This window comes from Urocitellus parryii, chromosome 3, assembly GCF_045843805.1.
Source record: "Urocitellus parryii isolate mUroPar1 chromosome 3, mUroPar1.hap1, whole genome shotgun sequence".
NCBI lineage: Eukaryota > Metazoa > Chordata > Mammalia > Rodentia > Sciuridae > Urocitellus > Urocitellus parryii.
The window spans coordinates 205,991,693-206,014,913 of record NC_135533.1 but is presented as its reverse complement, the minus strand read 5'-3'; the positions used below and the strand labels follow the sequence as shown (position 1 = coordinate 206,014,913).

The following is a 23,221-nucleotide window of genomic DNA, read 5'->3' as shown; positions in this document are numbered from 1 at the left end:
AAAAACAAGCAGATGGTACAAATACGCTCAGCTTCAAATTGATTTAATCTCATTTTTCTCCAAAATTGCATACAGATTGAGCATCCATTATTGGAAATTCTGAGATCCAAAATGTCCCAATAGAGGCCACATCTGTATCACTGACATGAGACCACAGTGGTACTCTCCCAGTTTTTAATACACAGACTGTGTTCCATACACAAATTATTAAAAATGTTTTTATGAAATTACCTTCAGGTTTTGGGTATAAAATGTTCATGAAATAAAAATGAATTTTAGATTTAGATTGGGACCCATCTTGATATCTTATTAAGCCTATGCAAATACTACAAAATCCAAAACACATTCGGTCCCAAGCGTTTTGCATAAGGAATACTCAACTGTATTTAAATGTGCTATAGATATTCAGTGTTAGCAAAATACTTTGAAGCATTAGTAAGGAACCAAATGTCCATATCACCGTTTTGATAACCGCTGTACTCAAGCCATCCTCTAGTGTTTTCAGTCCGTTCATGGTCAACAATTGTTACAGAACATAAAACTTCCGGGGTATTATTAATAAACTCTTAGTGATGTGCTTCTCATTTTTTTGTAGTGGGCAAGTAGTACAGAGACTCTATAAAGATGACAGTTGGTGTGGTGACCACTTCAGCCCTATTCTCCACTCTGTTGTGAACAAGAAAACACCTCCGAGAGTCAAACCAAGTGAAAGCTCTGTGTGTGGAGAAGTGGTCATGGGTGATTCTCCCCTAAATGTGCCCCTGCCAGCTCACACTGGATACAAAGCACATGCATGTCAGGAACACAGAGAGAATTCATATAAAGATAAGGAATATGCAGAAGCCTCCAGGTATCCCCAGTGCTTTCAGAAGAGGGAAAGGATTCACACTGGGAAGAAGCACCATGAATGTAAGCAACTTGGGCAAGTCTTCAGTCATCCCAGTTCCCTTCCACTACATGAAAGAACTCACCCTGGAGAGAAACCCTGCGAATGTGAGCAATGTGGGAAAGCCTACCATAATTCCAGTGCCTTCAGAAAACATGAAAGAACTCACACTGAAAGGAAAGCCTGTGTATGCAAGCAATGTGGAAAAGCCTTCAGTAATTCTGGTTACATTCAAATGCAGGAGAGAACCCACACTGGAGAGAAACCCTATGTATGTAAGCACTGTGGGAGAGCCTTTACGTTTCTCAATTCCCTTCAGAGACATGAAAAAACTCACACTAGGGACAAACCCTATATATGTAAGTATTGTGGAAGGGGATTCAGTTCTTCCTGTTACATCAAAATACACGAAAGAACCCACAGTGGAGAGAAACCTTATATATGTAAACAATGTGGGAAAGCCTACTGTGATCCCAGGTCCTTCAGAAAACATAAAGCGACTCACACTGGAGAGAAACCCTATGTATGTAAGCAATGTGGAAAAGCCTTTAGTTCTTCCAGCCACATTGAAAAACATGAAAAAATTCACTCTGGAGAGAAGGCCTATGTCTGTAAGCAATGTGGGAGAGCCTTCACTTTTCCCAGGTCCCTCCAAAGGCATGAAAGAATACACAACACAGACAAACCCTGTACATGTAAGCAGTGTGGGAAAGGCTTTCATTCTTCATATTACTTTAAAAGACATGAAAGAGCACACAGCAGGGTCAAACACTATGTATGTAAGCAATGTGAGAAAGTCTTTTATGATCCCTGCTCCTTCAGAAGACATGAAAAAACTCACATTGAAAGGAAAGCTTCTGTGTCTACGCAGTGTGGAAAGGCCTTTAGTTCTTCCAGTTACATTCATAAACATGAAAAAACGCACACTGGAGGGCTGGGGATGTGGCTCAAGCGGTAGCACGCTCGCCTGGGATACGTGCGGCCCGGGTTCGATCCTCAGCATCACATACCAACAAAGATGTTGTGTCCGCTGAAAACTAAACTAAATAAATAAATATTAAAAAATTCTCTCTCTCTCTTAAAAAAAAAAAAGAGTTACCAAGAGAACAGATCTCTAAGGACAGACCAATTTTAAAAAAAACAACAACAAGAACAAAAAAAAACGCACACTGGAGAGAACCCCTATGTATGTAAGCAATGTGGGAGAACTTTTAGTCATTTCATTTCCCTTCAAATACACGAAAGAACTCACACCGGAGAGAAGCCTTATGTATGTGAGCAATGTGGGAGAGCCTTCAGGGAATCCAGTACCTTTCACAGACATAAAAGAACTCACACCCGGGAGAAGCCCTATGCATGTAAGCAGTGTGGGAAAGCCTTCAGTCAATCCAGTTATGTTGTCGTACACCAAAGAGCTCACACTGGACAGAAACCCTATGTATGTAAGCAGTGTGGGAAAGCCTTTAGTTATTTCAGTTCCCGTAAAATACGTGAAAGAAGTCACAGTAGAGAGAAGCCCTCTCGCAGTGGAAAGAAGTCCTATGTAAGTAAGGATTGTGGAAAAGCCTTCGGTCGATCCAGTCATGTTCTCAGACATCAGAGAACCCAGGCGTGTAGGCAACGGATGTGTGAAAACCTTCCCTCAGTGCAGTCACATCCTGGTACAGGAAAGAAGTCAAACTGGAGAGTGACCCTGAATAAAGAATGTGGGAAGACCTCATTGTCTCCTGAAGACTCTAGCAAACGTGAGAATGCAGAGACAAGACCTTGATGAATGGATGGAAAGCCTGTGGGAATGCCTGAGGTCATCTTGGTTCATTGTACACCTAGGAGTGAACACAGCACGGAGAGAAACAACACTGCATGGAGAGAAACCTGGAATAGAAGACGAGTGCAGAAACCTTTTGTCCAACACTGGGTCAAAAAGCTGTGAATGGAAAATAGAAGGAATTGGTCAGTTGTAAGAAAGAGTTTGAACATCTTCCTCATGTAGTGGGATCCTGGAAATGTCATTAATATGAAAAACTGCATGCCAGTTAAAATTGTTTAAAATGCTCTGTCAAATATACTACCTGAAGGAAATGTGCTAAAAGTCTAAATGTACCGGGTTCATCAGTGACTCATTCTGAAAGGAGATTTCCGCACTGTGTATTTCTGATTTTTACTCTTGAAAATAAAGCTCATGGCCACATACCTCTGCAAGTTTTGTCTAGGCAACAGTGTGTTGAGTTTCCCAGGTAGTGCCCTTTTCAGTTAAATCAAGTGATGAGTATTTTTCCTTTCATTTTGGCCATGTTGGATCCACAGGCAAAATGAAGCACAGTTCGGATATGCCAGGAAGCTTGATTTCTATGTAGTTTTAAAAATACTTGTGGTTAATGGTACACTAAAAAATGGGGTTTTGTGAGTCGGCATTTTCCTACCGGTTTCTTTTGACAGGTTTACCCTTTTACTCATGTTTGTTTCTCTCTCTCTCTCTCTCTCTCTCTCTCTCTCTCTCACACACACACACACACACAACACACACACACACACATCATTCTTGGGGAAAATTTACAGTTTTTACATGGATTTTATATTTTTCACCTTGATGTATAGTTTGTTCAAACAATATTCTTTTTTTTAATTTTTTTTTTACATAACCTCAGTAGGTCCTTTTTAAAAAAAATCTGTTTTGTTTATTTATTACTATGTGGTGCTGAGGATTGAACCCAGAGCCTCACATGTGCGAGGCGAGCACTCTGCCACTGAGCCACAGCCCCAGTCCCCATGTTCCAACAACATTCTATATGTGTTTTTTGAAAGAGTTTGCTAAGTGGTTTTTTTTTATTTATTTCTTCTTTTTTCACAAAGTCTAAAAGTTTTAAATACAATTATAATAATAATTGAGAGCTAATTTATGGAATATATTTGCTCATTAGAAAAAAGGTAATTCTATTTCATAGGAATCACAATTTGCTTAACTGTGAGCTCAAACTTATCATTCCCCACCATCAAATTAATTACAAATATCATCTATATAAATCATCCTTAGCTCAAGGGTCATGTGCTGGGGTCCTGCCCTAACAGGGTCCAGGGAGTCCTGAAGGATGAGTGGCGTCGGCGAAATGATGAGACAGGAGTCGTTCCGTTGGAGCAATCTCCAGAGAGAGAGCTAAAGCAGCTTTCTCTGGGTCCTCTTTTATTACAATTTTTCTCATCATTATGGATTCAGAATACGTCATTAATTATATAATTTAAAACTTTGCCAAGACATGACATTTCCTTAACCATGATTGGGGGTACAAAAAATGTAACATTAATTTACATTTTTCCAGGATATGACCTTCAGTTATGTAAGTAAAGTACAGAATCGTTAATAAAATACGTCACTAATTTACATTTTTCAGATTTTCCCAAGATTTACTATTTTTCCCAAGATATGCTATTTTCTTATTTACTAATGCCAAACTACGTATCCAAGACTCTAAGTCTCCTAACCAATCATTAACCTAAAGTACACTTGTACTTTATTTCTAATCTAAAATTCCCATCTAAAAAAGTCCCTTTAAATCTTATATTTAAAACATCCTAAAGTTTATAAATCATTCTTAAAACATATCAGAAACCTCTACAACTAAAAACTTAAGAATTTCTAAACTTAAGAATCTAAATAAAATAATATTTCTAACATTATTCTAAAACTGTGTCTTATAAAGCTATTTTAATTAATTCCTAAATTTATTCTCATAAAACTGGTTGAGCTGCTTTCTCAAAGAGTTTCTTTGTTTCTCAGTCAAGGTGCACTAGTTCTCATATCTTTATAATCTTTCTCAATAGAAAGTAAGTTCTAAAAATCAATCCACTTTCCACCAATATTAACTATGCTCATCATATATCCCTATGTAAAGTAAGAAAGGGTTTATAAAAAGAGAAGAATATATCTTTATATGTTTTAACTTTCCTAAGTGTATAATATAACTTTCCTTAATCAAAAATGAGACTACATGTGGTGAACTTTGTAAAATAAGGATACTGATTAGGTTTTCTAAGAGGCCGGAAATATGGGCTTGGGTTCTAGTTGATATAATGTGGTGCCTAAAATTCTCATGACCTTTCAAAGGATGATTGTTGTCCGTTATCAGGTTTGTCCACAATGTACTGAGATAGAAGAACAGCCTTCTACTTTGTCCTTGATATGCTGAGGGGTAGTAGAACAGCCGCCAAGGCATGAACTACCTGTTGTGTTCTAGCCATCTGAAATTTAATTTGTTTGGCATTTAACATACTCATGCCTCCTGTCAGGAACATAAGCATGAAAATGAAAAGTCCCAATTACATAAAAAAGGGTCTCATGGTTTCGGTTTCCCACCAACCAGCACGGCTTTGCCAGCATTCATCCTCACTGTGACCCTGTCAAGACAGTGGGAGAGCGGCTTTGCCAACACTTTTTCTCACTGTGACCCTGTCAAGACAGTGAGTGGGGGATCGCCTTCACCAGTCATGCAAAATCAGATGGTCAGAGCTGGCCTCAGACCTTAGTTTGATAACTAAGAAATTTTCACTGGAGCCATGGAGAGTAACAGATCAAAAGAAAGCAAAGAACAGGAATAAGAAATATTATAACTTAACATTTTTTTCTGAAATACATGCATGTGCTTCTTTATTTCACATTTCATTTTATTTGACCTTGCCAAATACATTTTCTTGGAGATGGATTAGAATTACTCAGCAAAAATGAAAAGGAAGAGAATCTGCTGAGTCTTTGACTTCCAAAATGAAATTTTTTTCATTTTTAGTTAGACCAGAATATTGATGTCAATCACAAGTAAGAGAGTCAAACCTTTTTATAATTCCTTAATTTCCTATCAAGAACCAAGTTTTTGGGCTGGGGATATAGCTCAGTTGGTAAGAGTTTGGCATATTTTTTCCCTTGCTTTCAAAAGTTACGTTTTGCTTTCTGCTTTTTTTTTATTATTTTTTTTTTTTTAGTTGTAGATGGACACAATATATATTTTTAATGTGGTGCTGAAGATCGAACCCAGTGCCTCCCGTGTGCAAGGCGTGCACTCTACCACTGAGCCCCAACCCCAGCCCCTCTGCTTTTATTTTTAATGGATGCACAGAAACACAAGTGTACATATTAATGGGAAAAATAATATTCCTTACATGTATAGATTGTGTGATGCTCAAGGAGGTTAAACATGTTTGTTCCCTTTCTTTGTGGTGAAACCTTTCAAAATCCTTCCTTCTAACTTTGAACAGTGCAGTGAATAATTGTGATCTATTTCTCTGCAATAGTAAGTACTTCAGCGCTTCTTGTTCTTACTTGAACAACTTCTCCACACCCCACTCTCCACCCTTGGGTAATCATCATTCTAGGGTCAACCCCTGCTAGGTGAACTTGTTTAGATTCCATGTGAGAGTGAGATCAAGTCACATTTGTCCATCTGCACCTGAGTTTTTTCACTTAACATAATCTCCATTCCCATCCATGTTGTTGCAAATGACAGGATATGTATTCCCCTTCCTCCTCTTTATGGTACTGGAGTTCAAATTCAGGATTTGGTAAATGCTCTACCACTGAGCTACATTCTCAGCCCTGATTTCGTTCTTTTTAATGGTTGCATAGTATTCTACCACATATATTTACCACGTTTTCTTTTTCCATTCATTAGTTGAGAGACACAAATTGTTTCTGTTTCTCAGTTATTGTGAATGGTGCTGTGATGAACATGGAGGTACAGATGTTTCATCAATATTCTAATTTCATTTCCTTTGGACATATACCCAGTAATGCAATTACTGGTTCATGTGGTGCAGAGGATCAAAGTTATATATTTTAGTTTAAGAAGTTATATATTTTAGTTTAGGTGTAATCTCCATATTGTTTTCCATAATAGCTGTACTAATTAACTTTTCCACCAAAAGTGACCCTTTCCTTCCCATTCTCACTATTGTTATCTTTATTCTTTTTTATAACAGTCATTCTTACTGATATATCACTGTGGTTTGGATTAGCATTTCCCTGGTAAATAATAATATATCTGTTGGCCATTGTATCTCATCTTTTGAGAAAGTGAATTTAGATCTATTGTCCATTTTTTGGATTGGGTTATTTGTTTTTTAACTAATAATTCTTAGAGTCCTTTATATATCCCATCTACCAACCCCTCGACAGATTTGTATGTCGCAAATATTTCCCACCATTCTGTAGGTTGTCTTAGAACTCTGTTGTGTGTCTTGCTGGACAAAGCTTCTTAGTTTTATGTTATCCCATTTGTCTGTATTTGCTTTCGTTTCCTGTGCGTTTGTGGTCTTTCCAAAAATATCCTGGTCCATTCCAGTCTTCTGAAGCATTTCCTATATGCTTCTTCTAGTAACTTCATAGTTTCAGGTCTTACATTTAAGTCTTTTAAACTAATTTGGATGATCTTTGTGACTGGAGTGAGACGGGGTCTGATTTCATTCTTCTGCATATGGCTGTCCAATTTTCCCAGGACCAGTTATTGAAAAGAGTATCCTTTATTCACTCGTGTTCTTAGCCTCTTTGTCACAGTCAGGTGGCTGTAGGTAAGAGGGCTCACTTCTTGGCTTTCTGGTTTTTTCCATGGATATTTATGTCTGTTTTTGTACTAGTGCCATAGCTGTTTTTTGTTTTTGTTTTTGTTTTTGTTTTTTTTTTTGTGTGTGTGTGTGTGTGGTTCTCTGTCCATTTTAAGATTGCTTTATAGCTCTGTGAAGAACGCCATTGTCATTTTGCTAGGGATTGCATTGAATCTGTAAGTTGCTTTGGGCAGTGTGGGTATTGTTAACAATATTTATTCTTCCAGTCTATGAACACAAGATGTCTTCCCACTTTTTTGTGTCTTCCTTAGTTTCTTTCATCTATGTTTTGTAATTCTTATCTTAGAGATCATTCATTTTTTTATTAAATTCATTCCTACATATTTTTTCCTTGTATATGGGATTGCTTTCTTCGGTTTCAGACCATTCACTATGGCATGTCACAATTCTACACTTTTGCTATAGATATTGCTATGTCATGTCTCCATTTCCACTTGTCTCAAAGCAACTTTTAATTCTATTTATTTATTTACGTGTTTATTTTGGGGGCAGTACTGAGTATGGAACCCACAGCCGTCACATGACAGACTTTATGACTGCTGCTGAGCTGCCTCCCAGTCTTTAAATTTTTATTTTGAGACTGGGTCCCGTTAAATTGCCTGTGCCAGCCTCAACCTTGCTATCCTCTTGCCTTAGCCTCCTGCTTGCTGAGATTACAGGTAGATGTCACCACATCTGACTTAAATTCCTTCTTGATTTTTTTTTCTTGATCCACTGGTTATTCAAAAATAAGTTATTTTCCGTGTATTTGTATAGTGTCCAAAGCTTTCCTTGTTATTGATTTCTAGCCTGATGTGCTCTGAAGAGATGCTCAGTATAATTTCAGCTTTTGATATTCCATTGGGACTTATTTTGTCACCTGTCACGATCTTTCTGGAGAATGTTCCAGGTGGTGATGAAACAAATGGCTACTCAGAGCCGTTGGAAGGAAGGGTCCACTGTCGTTAGTTCTGTTAATCTCTGGAGCCGGTGACTCTGCTTTTCTTTGTTCATTTTCCTTCTGGACCCTCCTGTCTGCTGCTGAGAGTGGGATGGGATCGTCGTAGCTATTACCATATGGGAGTCTCTCTCTGCCTTTGGAGATGGACGAAATTCTGTCTTATTGGTGCTTGTTTTATGTTGGATGTTCTGATACTGGATGCATATGTGTTTAGAATTGCTGTTTCTTCTTGGGGGATTGACCCCTTTGTCACATGCAGTGACCTTCCTGGTCTCTTTTTATTTATCAGTATGGCTACTTCTGCTTTCTTAGGTGTCATATTCCATCCCCTTACTTCGATTCAGTTTGTGTATGTCCTCACAGGTGAAGCAGGTTTCTTGCAGGTAACATGTAGTTGGGTCTCCTTTTTTTAACCTATTCAGTCATTCTACGTGTAAATTGTAGAATTCAATCCATTTATTTAAGGTGATTATGTAGCTTGTTTTGTAATTTTGCAGTAGCTCCTTTCCCCCTCTTGTGATCTTACTTAATGTCTAAATGAATTGGCATAGTACTATTTCCATTTTTGGTGCGGGAGGGTACTGGGCATTGAACTGAGGGGCACTGGACCACTGAACCACACCCCCAGCCCTATTTCCTATTTTGTATTTTATTGAGAGACGGGGTCCCACTGAGTTGCTTAGTGCCTCACTTTTGCTGAGGATGGCTTTGAACTCGCGCTCCTCCTGCCTTAGCCTCCGAGCTGCTGGGATTACAGACGTGGGCTACTGTGCCTGGGTTACTGTTTTCATTTGGCTTATTGTTTTTTGGTTTGTCTATTCCAGTTTTTTGTTTCATGGTTACCATGGAGCTTACAGAAAACATCATTTTTTTTCAACTGAATTATGCATTTAATATTGGTAGAAATGCAATGGCAGACTGAAATTAAAATAGTAAGTGAAGGAAATACTACAGCATTTTAAGATGGGTACACAGAAATATAAAATTGGAACAAAATCAATGTTTTAAGCATGCATTGTTTCCTTTCAATTAGTTATATTCTCATGTAAAATTACTGAACAATAAATTTTTAAATGAGAGCAACTTAACATGATCGTAAGGATGGGAACTGGAATTAACCAAAGAACAGGGCGAAATGCACTCAGAAAGCTCTGCAGTGTCTTTTGCATTTACTGAGAAGATACAAGCAAACAGCCCATCATAATTATGGAATCCATGTGTAGATTAGTCAGCTTTTCATGACTGTGACCAAAATACCTGACAGGAACGACTTAGCGAAGGAAGCTCTTGGTTCATGATTCCAGAGGAATTGGTCTGCATGGCTGTCTCCCAGCAGGAACAGGGTGGAAGGGCCAGCAGAGGGAAGATGCTCAGCTCAGGCAGCTGGGATGCAGAGCAGGGGTGAGGGAAGGGGACAGAGAGAAGGTACATTTTCCAGGGCTTGCCCCCCGACCCACTTCTTCCAACCAAGTCCCCTCAGCACCTGAGACTTTGGGGAAAGTTGCAGGTCCAAACCATAGCAATATGTTTACAACGGAAGGTGTTTTTATCTTCATGTCAGCTTTGCTTTTCTCAGGTAGAGGGCTTATTTTGATCATATCTGTCCTTCACTCCTCATTCCAAAAACTTCATCCTGCTGATGTGAGATGCTCTTTGCCAGAGACCACCAGGACTACGGCTTTTGTCACATGATACATCTGTCCTTACACCATAACTGGATCTGTGGCTCATCGGTATCACCATTCTCCTTCTAGAATTTCCAACAGGACTGGGTGTTCCTGGAGGGGGTGCTGATTGCATTGTGTAGTCAGACGTTGTCCTCTGAGGGATGCACTGAGGGGGGGAACACCGTTCTGTCTGTGTGATCACCAGAGTCCTCACCTAGAAGACGGCACACGACTGTGGAGAGATGCCTAATGCATAAGATGCCTAATGCACCAGTCAGTCTCTGCAGTTCCAGGATGAGCATTTTTCTCCTTCTGTGAACATGATTGTAAGGATGGGAACGGGAGGGGAGTTCCGTCGTGACACAGTGAATGCCTTGTACCTTCCAGTGAGAAGACTGCATTGTTAACCAGGTCGGCCTGTTTCCTGTCCGTTGCTACGACCTTCCTGGTTTGGATTTACATAGTTAGAATGGATTGCCATGTCGTGTTCATAGCAATAGGTCTTTTTTTTTCCTTTATGCAAACACAGTACCCCTTCTCTCTGAACATTCTAAAATGGCACCTCTCTCCTTTGTTGGACTTTGCTCACCATCTCCTAATTAATTATTAGTCCAAACTTCTAGCATATGTAATGCCTCTATGAACTTGCTTCTATTCATGCATTCTCTGTTTCAAATTTATTCCCTTTTTAGTTTGTTCTTTGAAGTCCTACATGGCAACGTCACCGTGGAGTTGAGGGCTTCCAGACATAATAAGGGTTACATGAAGTTCTAAGATGGGCCCTCAGATTATGGTGAGCAACCTAAGATGTATAGAGGGAGATCATTCTCTCTGCCACGGGAGTGTACGGCACAAAGTTTTACATGTGCAAGCCATGAAAATGGCCTTCACTAGAAACTAGAGAAGATCACCTAGATCTTGGCCTTCTCAGGCTCCAGAAGGGTGAGAAATACGTGTCTTCCGAGTTGTTCCTACAACAGGGGAAATCCTAGGTAGTTTTCATACCTGCAGAAAGCAGCAGTGTGGTATTGTGTTGTGTAAACATATTTGTGGATATTTGAGTGAGTTGACTCCCGTTTGGGATTCCCACGGAATTCTAACACACATCCAGTCAACCAGTTGGGTGTGCAGTGTACTCGTATATCTACCCAACTGGACTAAAATATCAAGTTCCCACATCTCCCCCTCCCTACATGTTAGATAATTGCTAGAATGACTCACTGAACTCAGGGGGACACTTTACTTACTACTACTTGTTTATGATAAAAAGACAACTCAGGAACAGCCAAATGCAAAAAGTGTATAGGGCAAGGTTTGGGGGAAGGGGACATGTGTGGAGCCTTCATTTCATTTCCATCTGCTGGTCCTGCCTCTGATATCCCACCCTCTGTGTGGTCAGCGTCCACAGCCCAGATGCTCTGCATAACCCATGGCTCAGGGGTTTTCATGAAGGTTTCCCGTATGTTCTCGGGATTGATTAGCTTACTGGGCTTCGTAGTTAACTGGCTTCCAACCCTGCTCCCTGGACGATGGAGCTCGGCATTCCAACCCTGTTGTCAGTTACAAATGAAAAGAGTTGTTGTTTAAAATCTCAACCCTTTAAGCTTGCCTTATTCTTTCTGCTACCAGAACATTCCCAATCCTGAAGCCACACAGGAGTCCCCAGCCAACAGTCATCTCATTGGCATAGAAAACACAAGTCTTCTCACCCCAAAGATTCAAAGGGTTTTAGATCAGAATCCCTTGGATCGGAATCCCTAGACTAAGACCCAGTAGTGCAATATTTGATGTACACTATCAGTGAGCAAGTGGTGTGTCAAGTTGTGGAGAAGAGCAGCAAAGCAAATGGCCCAAGATATCACCATGTATCCTATAAGACCATTTCAAACGGGTTGTTAAATTGGAAAGCTAGAACCTCAGGGAGACTCAGTAGGGGCTGGTTTGTCCTTTTGTGTGGGATGTGTAGGCATTGTTCTAAAAATGACTGGACAGGTCCATGGTGGTTGGGTTGCATTTGAGAGACAGTTTCAAGTCATGAGACAGATCACGTCAATCCCCTGACACACAGTCCGTGATGACAGGTGCGCCTGGGACATTCCTCTTTGTCCTTCAAAATCCCAAAGCTTGAATACCTCCTCTTCCATGAACCTTGTCAGTTTCACACTCCCTTACTCTAAGTTCTCACAGCGTCTTGTCCTCTTTTACGTCCTCATGGGACGAACAAATGGGTGTTTCATGGTTATTTGGTACAGAAATATTCCATGTGCCGAGAATCAGCAGTGACTAAGCTTCTCATGGTGCAGTTTGGGAAGCTGTCCTGTATCCAGGGATGACAGAGTGGTCAGAGGTGTGAAGAGGAAGGTGCAGGTGTCTACAGGAGCTATGCATGTCAGGGGCTTGGGGAAGCTTGGTTCGAAGCAGGTGATAATCTGCAGTGGGAAACAGGCGTGAGACCCCTGAGTCCAAGCTGAGGACAGTCTTGGCCTGCAAAAGAAGGGTCCTGAAGTTCCTCTGGGACTTCCTGGGCACTCGCCCTCCCCTGTAGGATCCTCCAGCTGTGAGAACAACTTGAGGAGGGGAGATGATGGAAGCTGGAAAGTACATCCACATGCAGATGGTCTTCAGGGATTTTTGTCCCTTCTGGGGTTGTCACTCTGGTTTTCTTGGAGCTGTTTTCTAGACAGGGTTTCTTTTTTTTTCTTTTTGGTGGTGCTGGGGCTTGAACCCAGGGCCTTGTGCATGTGAGGCAAGCACTCTACCAACTGAGCTATATCCCCAGCCCCTAGATACGTTTTCCTTATGGCCTCCATAAATTTGCTGGATTCAACCAATAACGCATACATGAAGGAAATGTGTGGGTATCGGGCTTAGAGAAAGAGTGTGTGAAGTTGACAGTTTCTGTAGTTCAGAATGTTAAAGTGACTCCTGGTGAGCGAGTCTGTCTGAAGGCGGGAGAGTTTTCACACTGTGAAGACAGACAGCAGGACATGATGAGTTCTCAGATTTAAATCTGTCGGTTTCCCTTCCTCAGTGCCAGCGAGTGATCCGCTCTGGGGCTCTATCTCCGCAGTCACTTTGGGCCTCCACCTTGGGAATATGTTTAACCTTCTGAACGTGTGTTTTTCCGTGTGAGCTTGGTTGAGGCGGGCAGCCTGTCCGAAGGAGTTCAACCGTTTGCTTTCTTCCAACTTGATTTCTTTGTAGAATATTGCTGCCATATAACTCCAGTTTCTCCACGAGTAAAGAATTATATTTCCTTGTTGGCATGTTATTCTTTTCTTGGGTGAAAATTAATAGATTGAGAAAAAAAAGGTGCAAGAAAAACTTGACAATTCAGCCAACTTCATAGTCACAAATTTCTGGCTTCTGGTAACACAAGGCCCTTCCTTCTATTCCATGTGCCCAGGTGTGGGCAGATAGCCTTCTCTCACGTCGGGGTTGTCTTCATGAGGCTGTGCTCTGAAACGTCACACTTGTCACCCTTCAATTTGCCATTTTCATGGGGAAGGAACAGGAAGAGCCCACTGGGTACAGTGAGAAGAAAGTGTCAGTTTTGAAAAAATAGTATCAGATTCTGCTGAAATGCAGTTTCCCCTAAGGACAGGTCAGGTCCAGGCCTGGATTTTTTTTTTTTTTTTTTTTTTTTTTGCTGTCGCTCAGGCCTCAGGGGGCGGGTCCTGGATCACTAGCCAATCAGAGGCATAGGGGTGATGTATGCACTGTCCAATCAGGAGCGCAGCTGGGCGGGGATGCGGCTGCTCGCCTGTCCCTTTCGCGATCCTGTTTCTGTAGCCTCGGGACTAGGTCCCCTGCTGTGCTGCCTTGCGAGTCTCGGCTGCTCTGTGACGTCCACTAACTGCGGGGACAATGGGAGACCCCGGGAGCCGTGACGTGGTGAGTGTTGGAGGTGGGGCACCCCCAGCTGGGAGAGGGTCTGCTCGGAGCCCGCGGGGAGCGGCTGAGGGCGGAGCCTTGGCTCTGCAGGGTGGGGGCCAGTCTGAAGGCCCTTGGGTCCGCAGGGTGGTGCTGGGCCTGCATCGGGCCCGGGGCGTCCTGTTCTGTCCCGCAAGGCCAGCTTCTCCGGGCAGCTCAGCCCGCAGCCCGGCTCCTCCCCGAGCTGTGGGGTGACTGTGTGCGTCTGGGTTCGAGCTTGGAAGAGCTGGGAGCGCGGGGTCCCCAGTCCTTCCTTTCCCCTCGGGGTGGTCCTGCTTACCCTGAATTTTCTAACTGTTGGGGAACGGGGGTGCTGACCGTGAGCCTGGTTTTACCTCCAAGGGCTAATACATGATAAATTTTCCAACAGAATGGGAAGGATTTTACTAGTGTGTAGATGGTGGACAAATTCAAATATGGTCGGAAATCTTAATAGGTTTATGAATTTATCTTGTGACTTCTTGGATGCGTATTTTATTGTGTGACTTGCCAACACTTAGAAAGATCTAATTTATTTATTCTTCTTGCCCATCTAGCAATAAACATCTACTCTGTATGGTTCTGTATTGATTGCCTCTGGAAGGGAGCATTTTTCTTATGCAGTTTTTCATGTATGTGAAATAGTTTATCTTTCTCCTTGTGCTGTATATTTTTAAAATTGAAATTGAATTTTTTTATAGTTGCTATATAGAAAAATGATGGATTTTTTACATATTTACCTACTGTACTACCTTGCTATGATCCCCTATTAAATCCATGAAGTTTTTCTTTGGTTCTTTGTTTTTTGTTTTTGTTTGTTTGTTTTTTTGAGGGACTAGGGATTGAACCCAGAGATGCTTTACCACGGAGCTACACTCTGAGCCGTTTTTGAGACAGGGTCTTGCTAAGCTGCCAAGACTGTCCTTGGATTTGTGATCCTCCTGCCTCACCCTCCCAAGGTTTACAGATGTGGGTCACCACACAGGGGTCTTTGGAATTTTTTTTTTTTAAGAAAACAGTAATCTTGTTTGTGAACAAAGACCTTTTTTGTTTCTTTTTAATTTCAATGTCTTGTTTGCAATATTGGGAATTGAACCATGGCCCTTGTGTATGTACAATCCAGTCATTTTTAAAATTTGTATGCTGAGATAGGGTCTAAGTTACCCAGGCTGGCCTTCAATTTGCCATCCTGTGCCTCAGCCTCCTCAGTAACTGATATTACAGTTCTGTGATACCATGTCTGGCTCAGTATCTTATTCTTTCTTGTTCTTTCTTGTTCTTATTCTTTCTTGTCTTGCATCTCTGCATCTCTTGTTTTGATCTTAAGAGTTTGTTGCTTAGCACTTTTAAATGTTTTATCATTGTTTCATACTTAGGATAATTAGCGCTTGGTTTTGATGGATTATTCTGTTCATTGAAATTTCTTTTGTTGAATGTTTATTCATCTTCATCCATAAGCAATGTTTGTGTGATTTTTGCTATTCATAATGTCTAATTTTTGTGTTGTGGAATATGTGTGTCATAGCTTGACTTTTTAAATATGATTTTTAAAAATTTAATTAGTTTGAATGACAGTAGAATGCATTTTGACACAATGTACACAAATGGAGCACAACTTCTCATTCCTCTGGCTGTAGAGTCACATCAGTAGTGTAATCATACATGTATATAGGGTAATAATGTCTGTCTCATTCTGCTATCCTTCCCATCCCCACAGCCCCACAGCCCTACCCCTCTTCCCATTCTTGATATTCATTGACACTCTTTAACCCTCAATGCTCCTTCCTTTTGTGCCACACATCAGGGTAATGTGACCAAAAACCTGAGGCTCCCTCCTTTGGAGCTAGCCAGACTGAAACCACCCAATCCTCTGCCTAGGGAAGTGGGAGTGAATTTTCACCATAGATTGCCTTTGTAAACCCTCGGGCTTGGGTCCTTTGCTTTCTCAAGATCCCTGCTCACAGCTTGAGAGACCTGCTCTTCCCTCCCTGATCTTTGTGAGTTATGATTCTTTATGTGAGTTATGATTATGTGAGTGATGATTTTTGCATGTCTTCTGAGTTTTTGTATGCTGTACCCTTACCAGTATTCAACATCAGAAACAATCCTTTGAAGGTGACCAAAGCAGTTTGCACTATATGCAGGATTTTACATGTTGACCATTTTCTGGGTCTGTTTTTATTTGCCATGACTTGCTAACCTGTTTTCCTGCTGATGACCAGCATGCATGGAGACCTGTTTACTGGATGTAAGGAGATCTCTTTTTGCAATCTATAGGAATCTGGTTTTTTGTTTTGTTTTGTTTTGTTTTGTTTTTCAAAGAGAGAGTGAGAGGGAGGGAGGGAGAGAGAGAGAGAGAGAGAGAGAGAGAGAGGGAGAGAATTTTTAATATTTATTTTTTAGTTCTCGGCGGACGCATGCCAGGCGAGCGCGCTACCGCTTGAGCCACATCCCCAGCCCCAGGAATCTGTTTATTGTCACCCAGCCAGTGAATTGTGACTCAAATTGCTATGTCACAAGGAAGAAAAACAAAACAAATATTAGTATGTTCTTTCCAAAATTTCTTTTTTAAAGTTTTTCATCATGAAGTACATTCTCAAAAGAATAAATTGAAAGTTTGGTAAGAATAATAACAATAATTTAAGTATCTCGGGAACCTCTGTCAAGATTCATAACTTGGGAACTGGGTATGATGGTACATGCCTGTAATCCCAGTGACTCGGGTGGCTAGACAGGAGGGTCTCAAGTTTGACACCAGTCACAGCAATTTAGCAAGACCTGGTCTCAAAAAAAGGAGGGGGGTGACTGGGGATGTTGCTCAGTGGAAGAGTGCCCCTGGGTTTAATCCCCAGTACTGCCCCCCCAAAAATATTCGTAACTGTGGTGGTCATTAGAATCTCAGGTAGTCGTCCCTGTCTTGTCCCACAGGTGACTACTGTCCGTGAACCTTTGGCTACTTTTCCTATCTTTACTCTGTGATTTTTCACTAAGCACTTTCCCTTCAGTTTCTCTCCCTTGGAACCTTCAGTGAGTATTAAAGGAATTCCAAACGGAAGCATTCGGGATGCTCTCCTTGCCCTCCCTTCCCTTGTCCCTTGTCTCGCACACACTCATTCCTGAGGTGGGGGCAGACCGTTGCCTCCTCAGGTCCTGTGGTCACTGTGTCAGCTTTTTCAAGGTTCCTCTTCAGTGATGTCATAAATAGCACAAAGGAACTCAAGCATGGCCAGGCGTGGGCAGGGCCGCTGCTGGCGCTTGGTAAGTGGTTTGGTGAGTGGTTTGGGCTGTGGTGGCCGACCTGGGCCTCTCCCACTGGCCATGGCTCAGGCAAACTCCATTGAGCAGGGCAGGACGAGGCCCGGACCCCTGGCTTCCACCTGAGTGTGCATAATAGAGCCAACTTCTGAGCTCTTCTTTTTTTTTATTTCTGAACATGAGTAAGATGCCTCGCTCTGCCAGTTCCCAGGGTTGTGCAGGTCAAATATCTGAGAATTAAGTATTTCTTCTTTATCAGCCACAGAAGAGGTATTCCATGAAGACATAGATCCAATAATTATTTAACAGCAGATGCTGCTTACTGAATGATCCCTAGCCAGCATTCTTCTAAATGCTTCCTGCATATTAACTCATTTATCCGTCACCAGAATCCGATGGACTAGTTATGGTCATCCTCATCTCCACTTAACAGTTGAAAAAAGTGGAGCATAGAAAAGTAATTTGCCTGAATAGTGGAACAGGGCCTCAGACCCCCAGGTTCCTGGCTCCAGGGCTCATGCCAAACTTGTCTTCTACTTCAGTGGAGAAGATGAAGTGTAATCAGCGTTCGGGTAGAAAGTCGTGGAGACATATGTAATATTCTTTGAGAATGTAGAGGAGGTGGTGCTATGAAAAAATCAAGGAGCTGTGGTTCACATTTTTTTTAAAATATGGAACACTTCACGAATTTGCATGTCATCCTTGTGTGGGGGCCATTCCAATCTTCTCTGTATCTTTCCAATTTTAGTATACGTGCTGCCAAAGTGAGCACTGTGGTTCACATTTAAGCTCAACATCAGGGTGTGATCAGTTTTAAAGTAATTACTTTTTTTTTCAGTGTTAGATAAGAGGTGCTAGTGGATTGGGGATGGATTTTAGACTGGAAACCAGGAGGGTTCAAAAAATAAGAACAATCTTGTTGAGGTGGAAATGCACAATACATCCTCTAGACATTAGGGAAAAATCAGGGGCTCTGTACATTAAGGTGAAGTTCAAATTACAGGAAGTGGCAGTGGAATGTATCCATTAAGCTTTTTCATGTGTAACTCTTTGCTTGTTATGGTCTTCAACTCTTACATTTTATTTGGCAATTTCCTCTACTATGTCTGTGGATTTTTGTAGTATTTTACCTTGAGATCTGTACGTTTGGGTCATTTTTTTAAAACATGTATTCAATCATGTTTAGTCTGTGCATTAATTTTGTGTGTGTGTGTGTGTGTGTGTGTGTGTGTGTGTGTGTGTTACTAGCAATTGAACCCAGGGGTACTGTACCACAGAACTATATGCCCAGCCCTTCTTATTTTCTATCTTGCGACAGGGTTGCACTAAGATGTGTAGACTGGGCTTGAATTTACAATCCTCCTGCCTCAGCCTCCCAGATAGCCGAGATTACAGGCATACAATAAAGTTTTAATTTATAGTATTATAGTAAATGGGAAGCTTTAACTTGCAAGACAATTCTTTGGCATTACGTACAATATGTTGTTTTTTTTTTTTAAGTCAACACAGTGCCTTTATTTTTATTTTTATTTATTTTTATGTGGTGCTGAGGATCAAACCAGGGCCTCACCCACCCTAGGTGAGCACTGTACCACTGAGCCACAACCCCAAGCCCTACAATATGCTGTTTTAAAAAAACTTTTTAGTTGTAGAAGGACACAATACCTTTATTTATTTAATGGTGCTGAGGATCGAACCCAGTATTCCACACATGTGAGGCAAGCGCTCTACCACTAAACCACAACCCCAGCCCCAATATGCTTTCTTATTTGATTCCAGAATGGAATCAAACACAGACTAAGACTTCAGAGTATACACCCTTCATTACCCACCCCCAATTAAGTATCCCCTACCACTCCCTGGTGGCTGCCACTTCACTGTGCCATCTCCCACATATACCACAAGTGTCATGTGGCCCTCCAAAATGCTGGCACTGCAGGCTTCCCCAGCTGGCTGAGAGGAGGAGGAGTGGGACCAGGCCAAGGACTCTGTAAGTCTGTCCCCATTTTCCTTTTGTATCACAAGCTTCTTCAAGGGTCTGGTCTTTCCTAAAGTGTGATAAATAGATTTTTAGGGGGGAAAAAAAAACTTAGAAAAGAGAAGGGGCTGGGGCTGGGGCTGGGGTTGTGGCTCAGCAGTAGAGCACTGGCCTAGCATGTGCAAAGTGCTGGATTCGAGCCTCAGCACCACATAAAAATAAAAAAATAAAGGTATTGTGTCCAACCTCAACTAAAAAAAAAAATTGTTTTAAATAATTAAAAAAAAACTAAAAAAAATAATAATTTTTAAAAAAGAAAATCGAAGGGGCAATTTTGAGTACTCCTCAAAGCGGAGCAGTTCAGATTCTCAAAGTCTGTCCAGCAGAGGCGGGGGACAGAGAGGAGAGGCTGGTCGAGGCAGGCGTCCAGGCATGTGGCCCCCCAGGCTGGAGAGCTGCTGGGGTGGGCAGGTCCATCTGACCTCCAGGGAAAAGGCTGCCAAGTTGGGGTGTTGGGGTTTTAAAAATGCCTGGGGGAGACCGGGAGTCCCCGAGGGAATACGTGTGTTTAACGTATAGTGGAAATGGGGAAGGGGAAGGGGAGTGGTTTTCCAAGAGATTCTCCATAAAATCAAGAATTAGACAGAGACTCTGTTTTAAGTGGTTCTAGGGGTCTAAAGCTGGACCGGGGAGGATGGGGCAGTTTCCATTGCTGGCCTGCCTTGCGTGGCCCTGGGGAGCTTCTTGATGCTTTGGGGCTCCCCTCGCAGCTGCAGAGTCCAAGCCCCCATCCAGCCAAGGCCGCGCGGGAGCTGCCCTTGGCCTCGGTGTAGAGCTGCTGCCTGGGGAGGGGCGGTCTGCAGAGGGGCCCTTCCTCTCCTCCTCTCCAGTGCTCGGACCTGCTGCTGCCCAGGAGCCTGGATCCGCCCGAGGTCACGACGTCCCGCTGGTGCGTGTGGTTTCCCTTCGTAGGTGTATATGTGTCCCCCCGCCGCCTCCTCTAGGATGGGGGCCCTTCGTCTAGGATGGGGACCCGCGATGCCTCCCTCTCCTTGAAGTGAGGACCGAGCCCCGCGGATGGCAAAGCTGTCTGACGCGGTCCCTGCGTTTTCGTTCCGGTGCATTATGATGAACCCCTTTGTCAGCGTCGCTGTCCACCTCCACCTCGCTGTCATGGTCACTGCTGTTTCCCACAGCCCAGGGAGCGGCCCCCCTCGCGCACACAACACCCGCCCTTCCGTTTATATTACGTGATTGAAGGTGTTTGCTTCTGCTTTTTGTTTTTCTTTTGCCTTTCTTAATTTTCATATATTAAAATGTCAGTCCACTTTTTGGCTTATTTTTCTTATGAAGAAAGTATTATGTTCCCCATCCCAATTTATAATTTGGCTGTTTTCCACAGACCACCTGGGAATAAGATGCTTGTTTCCAAGTATACAGTTGGTCCCTTCCTGATGAATTGAGGAGTTGTGGTTCCTGCCGCCTTTTAGCCACTGTTTCATCCACAGGTGGTCCACTGGAGACTCTTCCTTACCCACCATCTGTTGTTAATCTCTGTTCTAGTAGGAGAGTGTCCTGCTGGGCATTGTGCACGCCTGTAAACTCAGCTCCTCTGGAGGTTGAGGCAGGAGAACCTCAAGTTCAAAGCCACGCTGGGCAATTTAGCCAAACTTTGTCCCCATTTTTTTTTAATATTTTGTTTTTTAGTTGTAGTTGGACACAATACCTTTATTTCATTTACTTTTATGTGGTCACAGAGGATCGAACCCAGGGTCTCGCACGTGCTGGGAACGCACTCTACCACTGAGCATCATCCCCAGCCCCCCCAAATTTTTAAAAATAATTTTTTTAAGGGCTAGGACTGTACTTCAGTGGCAAAGTACACCTTAGATTAATACCCAGTGCAGTTAAAAATAAATAAATAAAAATGTATGTATACGTGGGGGTGATCAGTATTGTAATTTAAAAGTCTTATTGAACCTCATGAAAATAGAATGGACAATAGAGTCGAGGAAGGGCATCAGGAAGGGAGAAGGGGTGTGAAATGAGAGGTTTTGGGGAAATGAAATTGATCAAATTAAGGTATATTTATGTACACATATCACAATAAATTCTGTTATTATGTATAATTGTAATGCACCAATAAAATATTTTTAAAAAGTCTTTCAGGGGTTAGGGCTGTAGCTCAGTGGCAGAGCACTTGCCTAGTATAAGTGAGGCACTGGGTTCGATCCTCAGCACCACGTGAAAAATAAATAAATAAATAAAGGCATGCTGCACATCTACAAGTATATAAAAATATTTTTAAAAAGTCATTCAGTAGGCATATGTATTTGGATATTAGGCAAGCTGTTACTTTATAGTTGCTAGGATTTTAAGCATTAGTGGGTAGTTATTATACTTACCAGTTTGGGGAAAGTAGTTTCTGTTGATTAGTCACAGGTGTTTTGGGAATTGTAGAGTTTCACTGATATATGTGAAAGGACATATCTTGGTGATATTGAGCCTTTTCTAAGATTATGTGCCTTTGTTCCCCTATTTCATTGCCAATAACATCCATAATGTTTTTCCTTTGCTATAGTGAATTGCTCTTTTTAGAATTTTTTTCCTTCTTTTTGGTGCATTATTATTTTTTTAAATATTTATTTTTTAGTTGTAGTTGGACACAATACCTTTGTTTACTTATTTTTATGTGGTACTGAGAATTGAACCCAGGGCCTTGCACGTGCTAGGCGAGCACTCTACCACTGAGCAATAAGCCCAGCCCGTTATTGGTGCTTTATAGACATACATAACAGTGGGATTTGTTATAATATATTCATAGGTGCATACAATAAGACAGCATAGTTTGAACAATTTCAATCCCCAGTACCTCCCCTTTCCCTCCCCTCCCTCCCTCCTGATCCCCTTATTCTATTCTACTGGTCTCCCTTCTGTTTTGTTTTTAATTTGTCCTAATTGGTTATGCATGACAGTATAATGCATTTTGACATATTGTACACAAATGGAGCACAATTTCTCATTCCTCTGGTTGTACCTGGTGCAGAGTCACACCAGTAGTGTAAATAAATAAATAAATAGATAAAATGTATATATATTTATAATATATATACATATATATAGTAATAATGTCCATCTCATTCCACCATCCTTCCCATTCCCACAGCCCTACCCTTCCCCCAACTCTCCTCTGCACAATCCAGAGTACCTTCACTCTTCCCTATGCATCCCCCATATGAATTGCTCTTAATGAATATTATTTAGTATTGAATTAATGGTGATCTATAAAACATCATGTACAAGCTTCAAAATACTGTCTCAGTGCAATCACAGAGCATGCACTGGATTCCATAAGGAACAAGTTATGACAAGAGTTGTTATAATGTTTTACAAGCTTCCTTTGGTTAGTGGGTCAGAATATTGCAAACATTCAATGAGACAATAAGATTTGTCTTCGGAATGTGGGTTCTATAGGCAAGGATGGTATGATTCCTTTTGTCAATCAGACACGTGTTCTTTCTCATCAGGGCTACTCCAATATATGGAATATGGAAAGGTAACATTTGGGTAAAGATGTCAGGCATGATTACGTTTATGCCATGAATTTAGCTACAATATAGTAACTTTTCTATAATGTTGTAATGATTCATATTTATTTTCTGGGTCTACATTTGGGGAAGAAAAAGGGAATATCAAAGCCCTGAAGATGTGTACAAAAATTCCAAGGAGAACTGGACACGGTGGCACACGCCTGTCATCCCAGCGGCTTGGGAGGCTGAGGCAGGAGGATCACGAGTTCAAAGCTAGCCTCAGCAAAAGTGAGGTGCTAAGCAACTCAGTGAGACCCTGTCTCTAAGTAAAATACAAAATAGGGCTGGGGGTGTGGCTCAGTGGTCGAGTGTCCCTGAGTTCCATCCCCCATACCACCCCCCCAAAAAAATAAAAAAAGTTCAAGGAGAAATCTAAGGTAACTTAAA

General features: G+C 41.7%; 2 protein-coding genes and 2 non-coding genes across 7 annotated transcripts in view; 2 read left to right on the top strand and 2 right to left on the bottom strand.

Annotated features, from left to right (window-relative positions):
• LOC113183519 (zinc finger protein 20-like) overlaps positions 1-23,221 on the top strand; it is a 45,272-nt gene that overhangs the window by 6,829 nt on the left and 15,222 nt on the right. For 3 of the 4 annotated variants that reach the window (XM_026389850.2, XM_077796348.1, XM_077796347.1), the window contains exon 1: positions 13,906-13,993. The exons of the other annotated variant lie outside the window; for it this stretch is intronic. In XM_026389850.2, the coding sequence (XP_026245635.2) occupies positions 13,967-13,993 (27 nt within the window). In that variant the 5' untranslated portion in view covers positions 13,906-13,966. Of the gene's footprint in view, positions 1-13,905; positions 13,994-23,221 lie in introns of those variants that run through there. 4 annotated transcript variants of the gene reach the window in all.
• On the top strand, positions 904-13,903 carry LOC144253607 (uncharacterized). Its single transcript, XM_077795876.1, has 4 exons — positions 904-993; positions 1,206-1,461; positions 2,041-2,429; positions 13,892-13,903. Exons 1-4 carry the CDS (start codon positions 904-906, stop codon positions 13,901-13,903), a joined length of 747 nt encoding a protein of 248 aa, XP_077652002.1.
• On the bottom strand, positions 12,804-12,876 carry Trnav-cac (transfer RNA valine (anticodon CAC)). The gene has a single exon. It is a non-coding gene; the product is annotated as a tRNA-Val (tRNA).
• Positions 17,932-18,038, bottom strand: LOC113183728 (U6 spliceosomal RNA). The gene has a single exon (XR_003300902.1). It is a non-coding gene; the product is annotated as a U6 spliceosomal RNA (small nuclear RNA).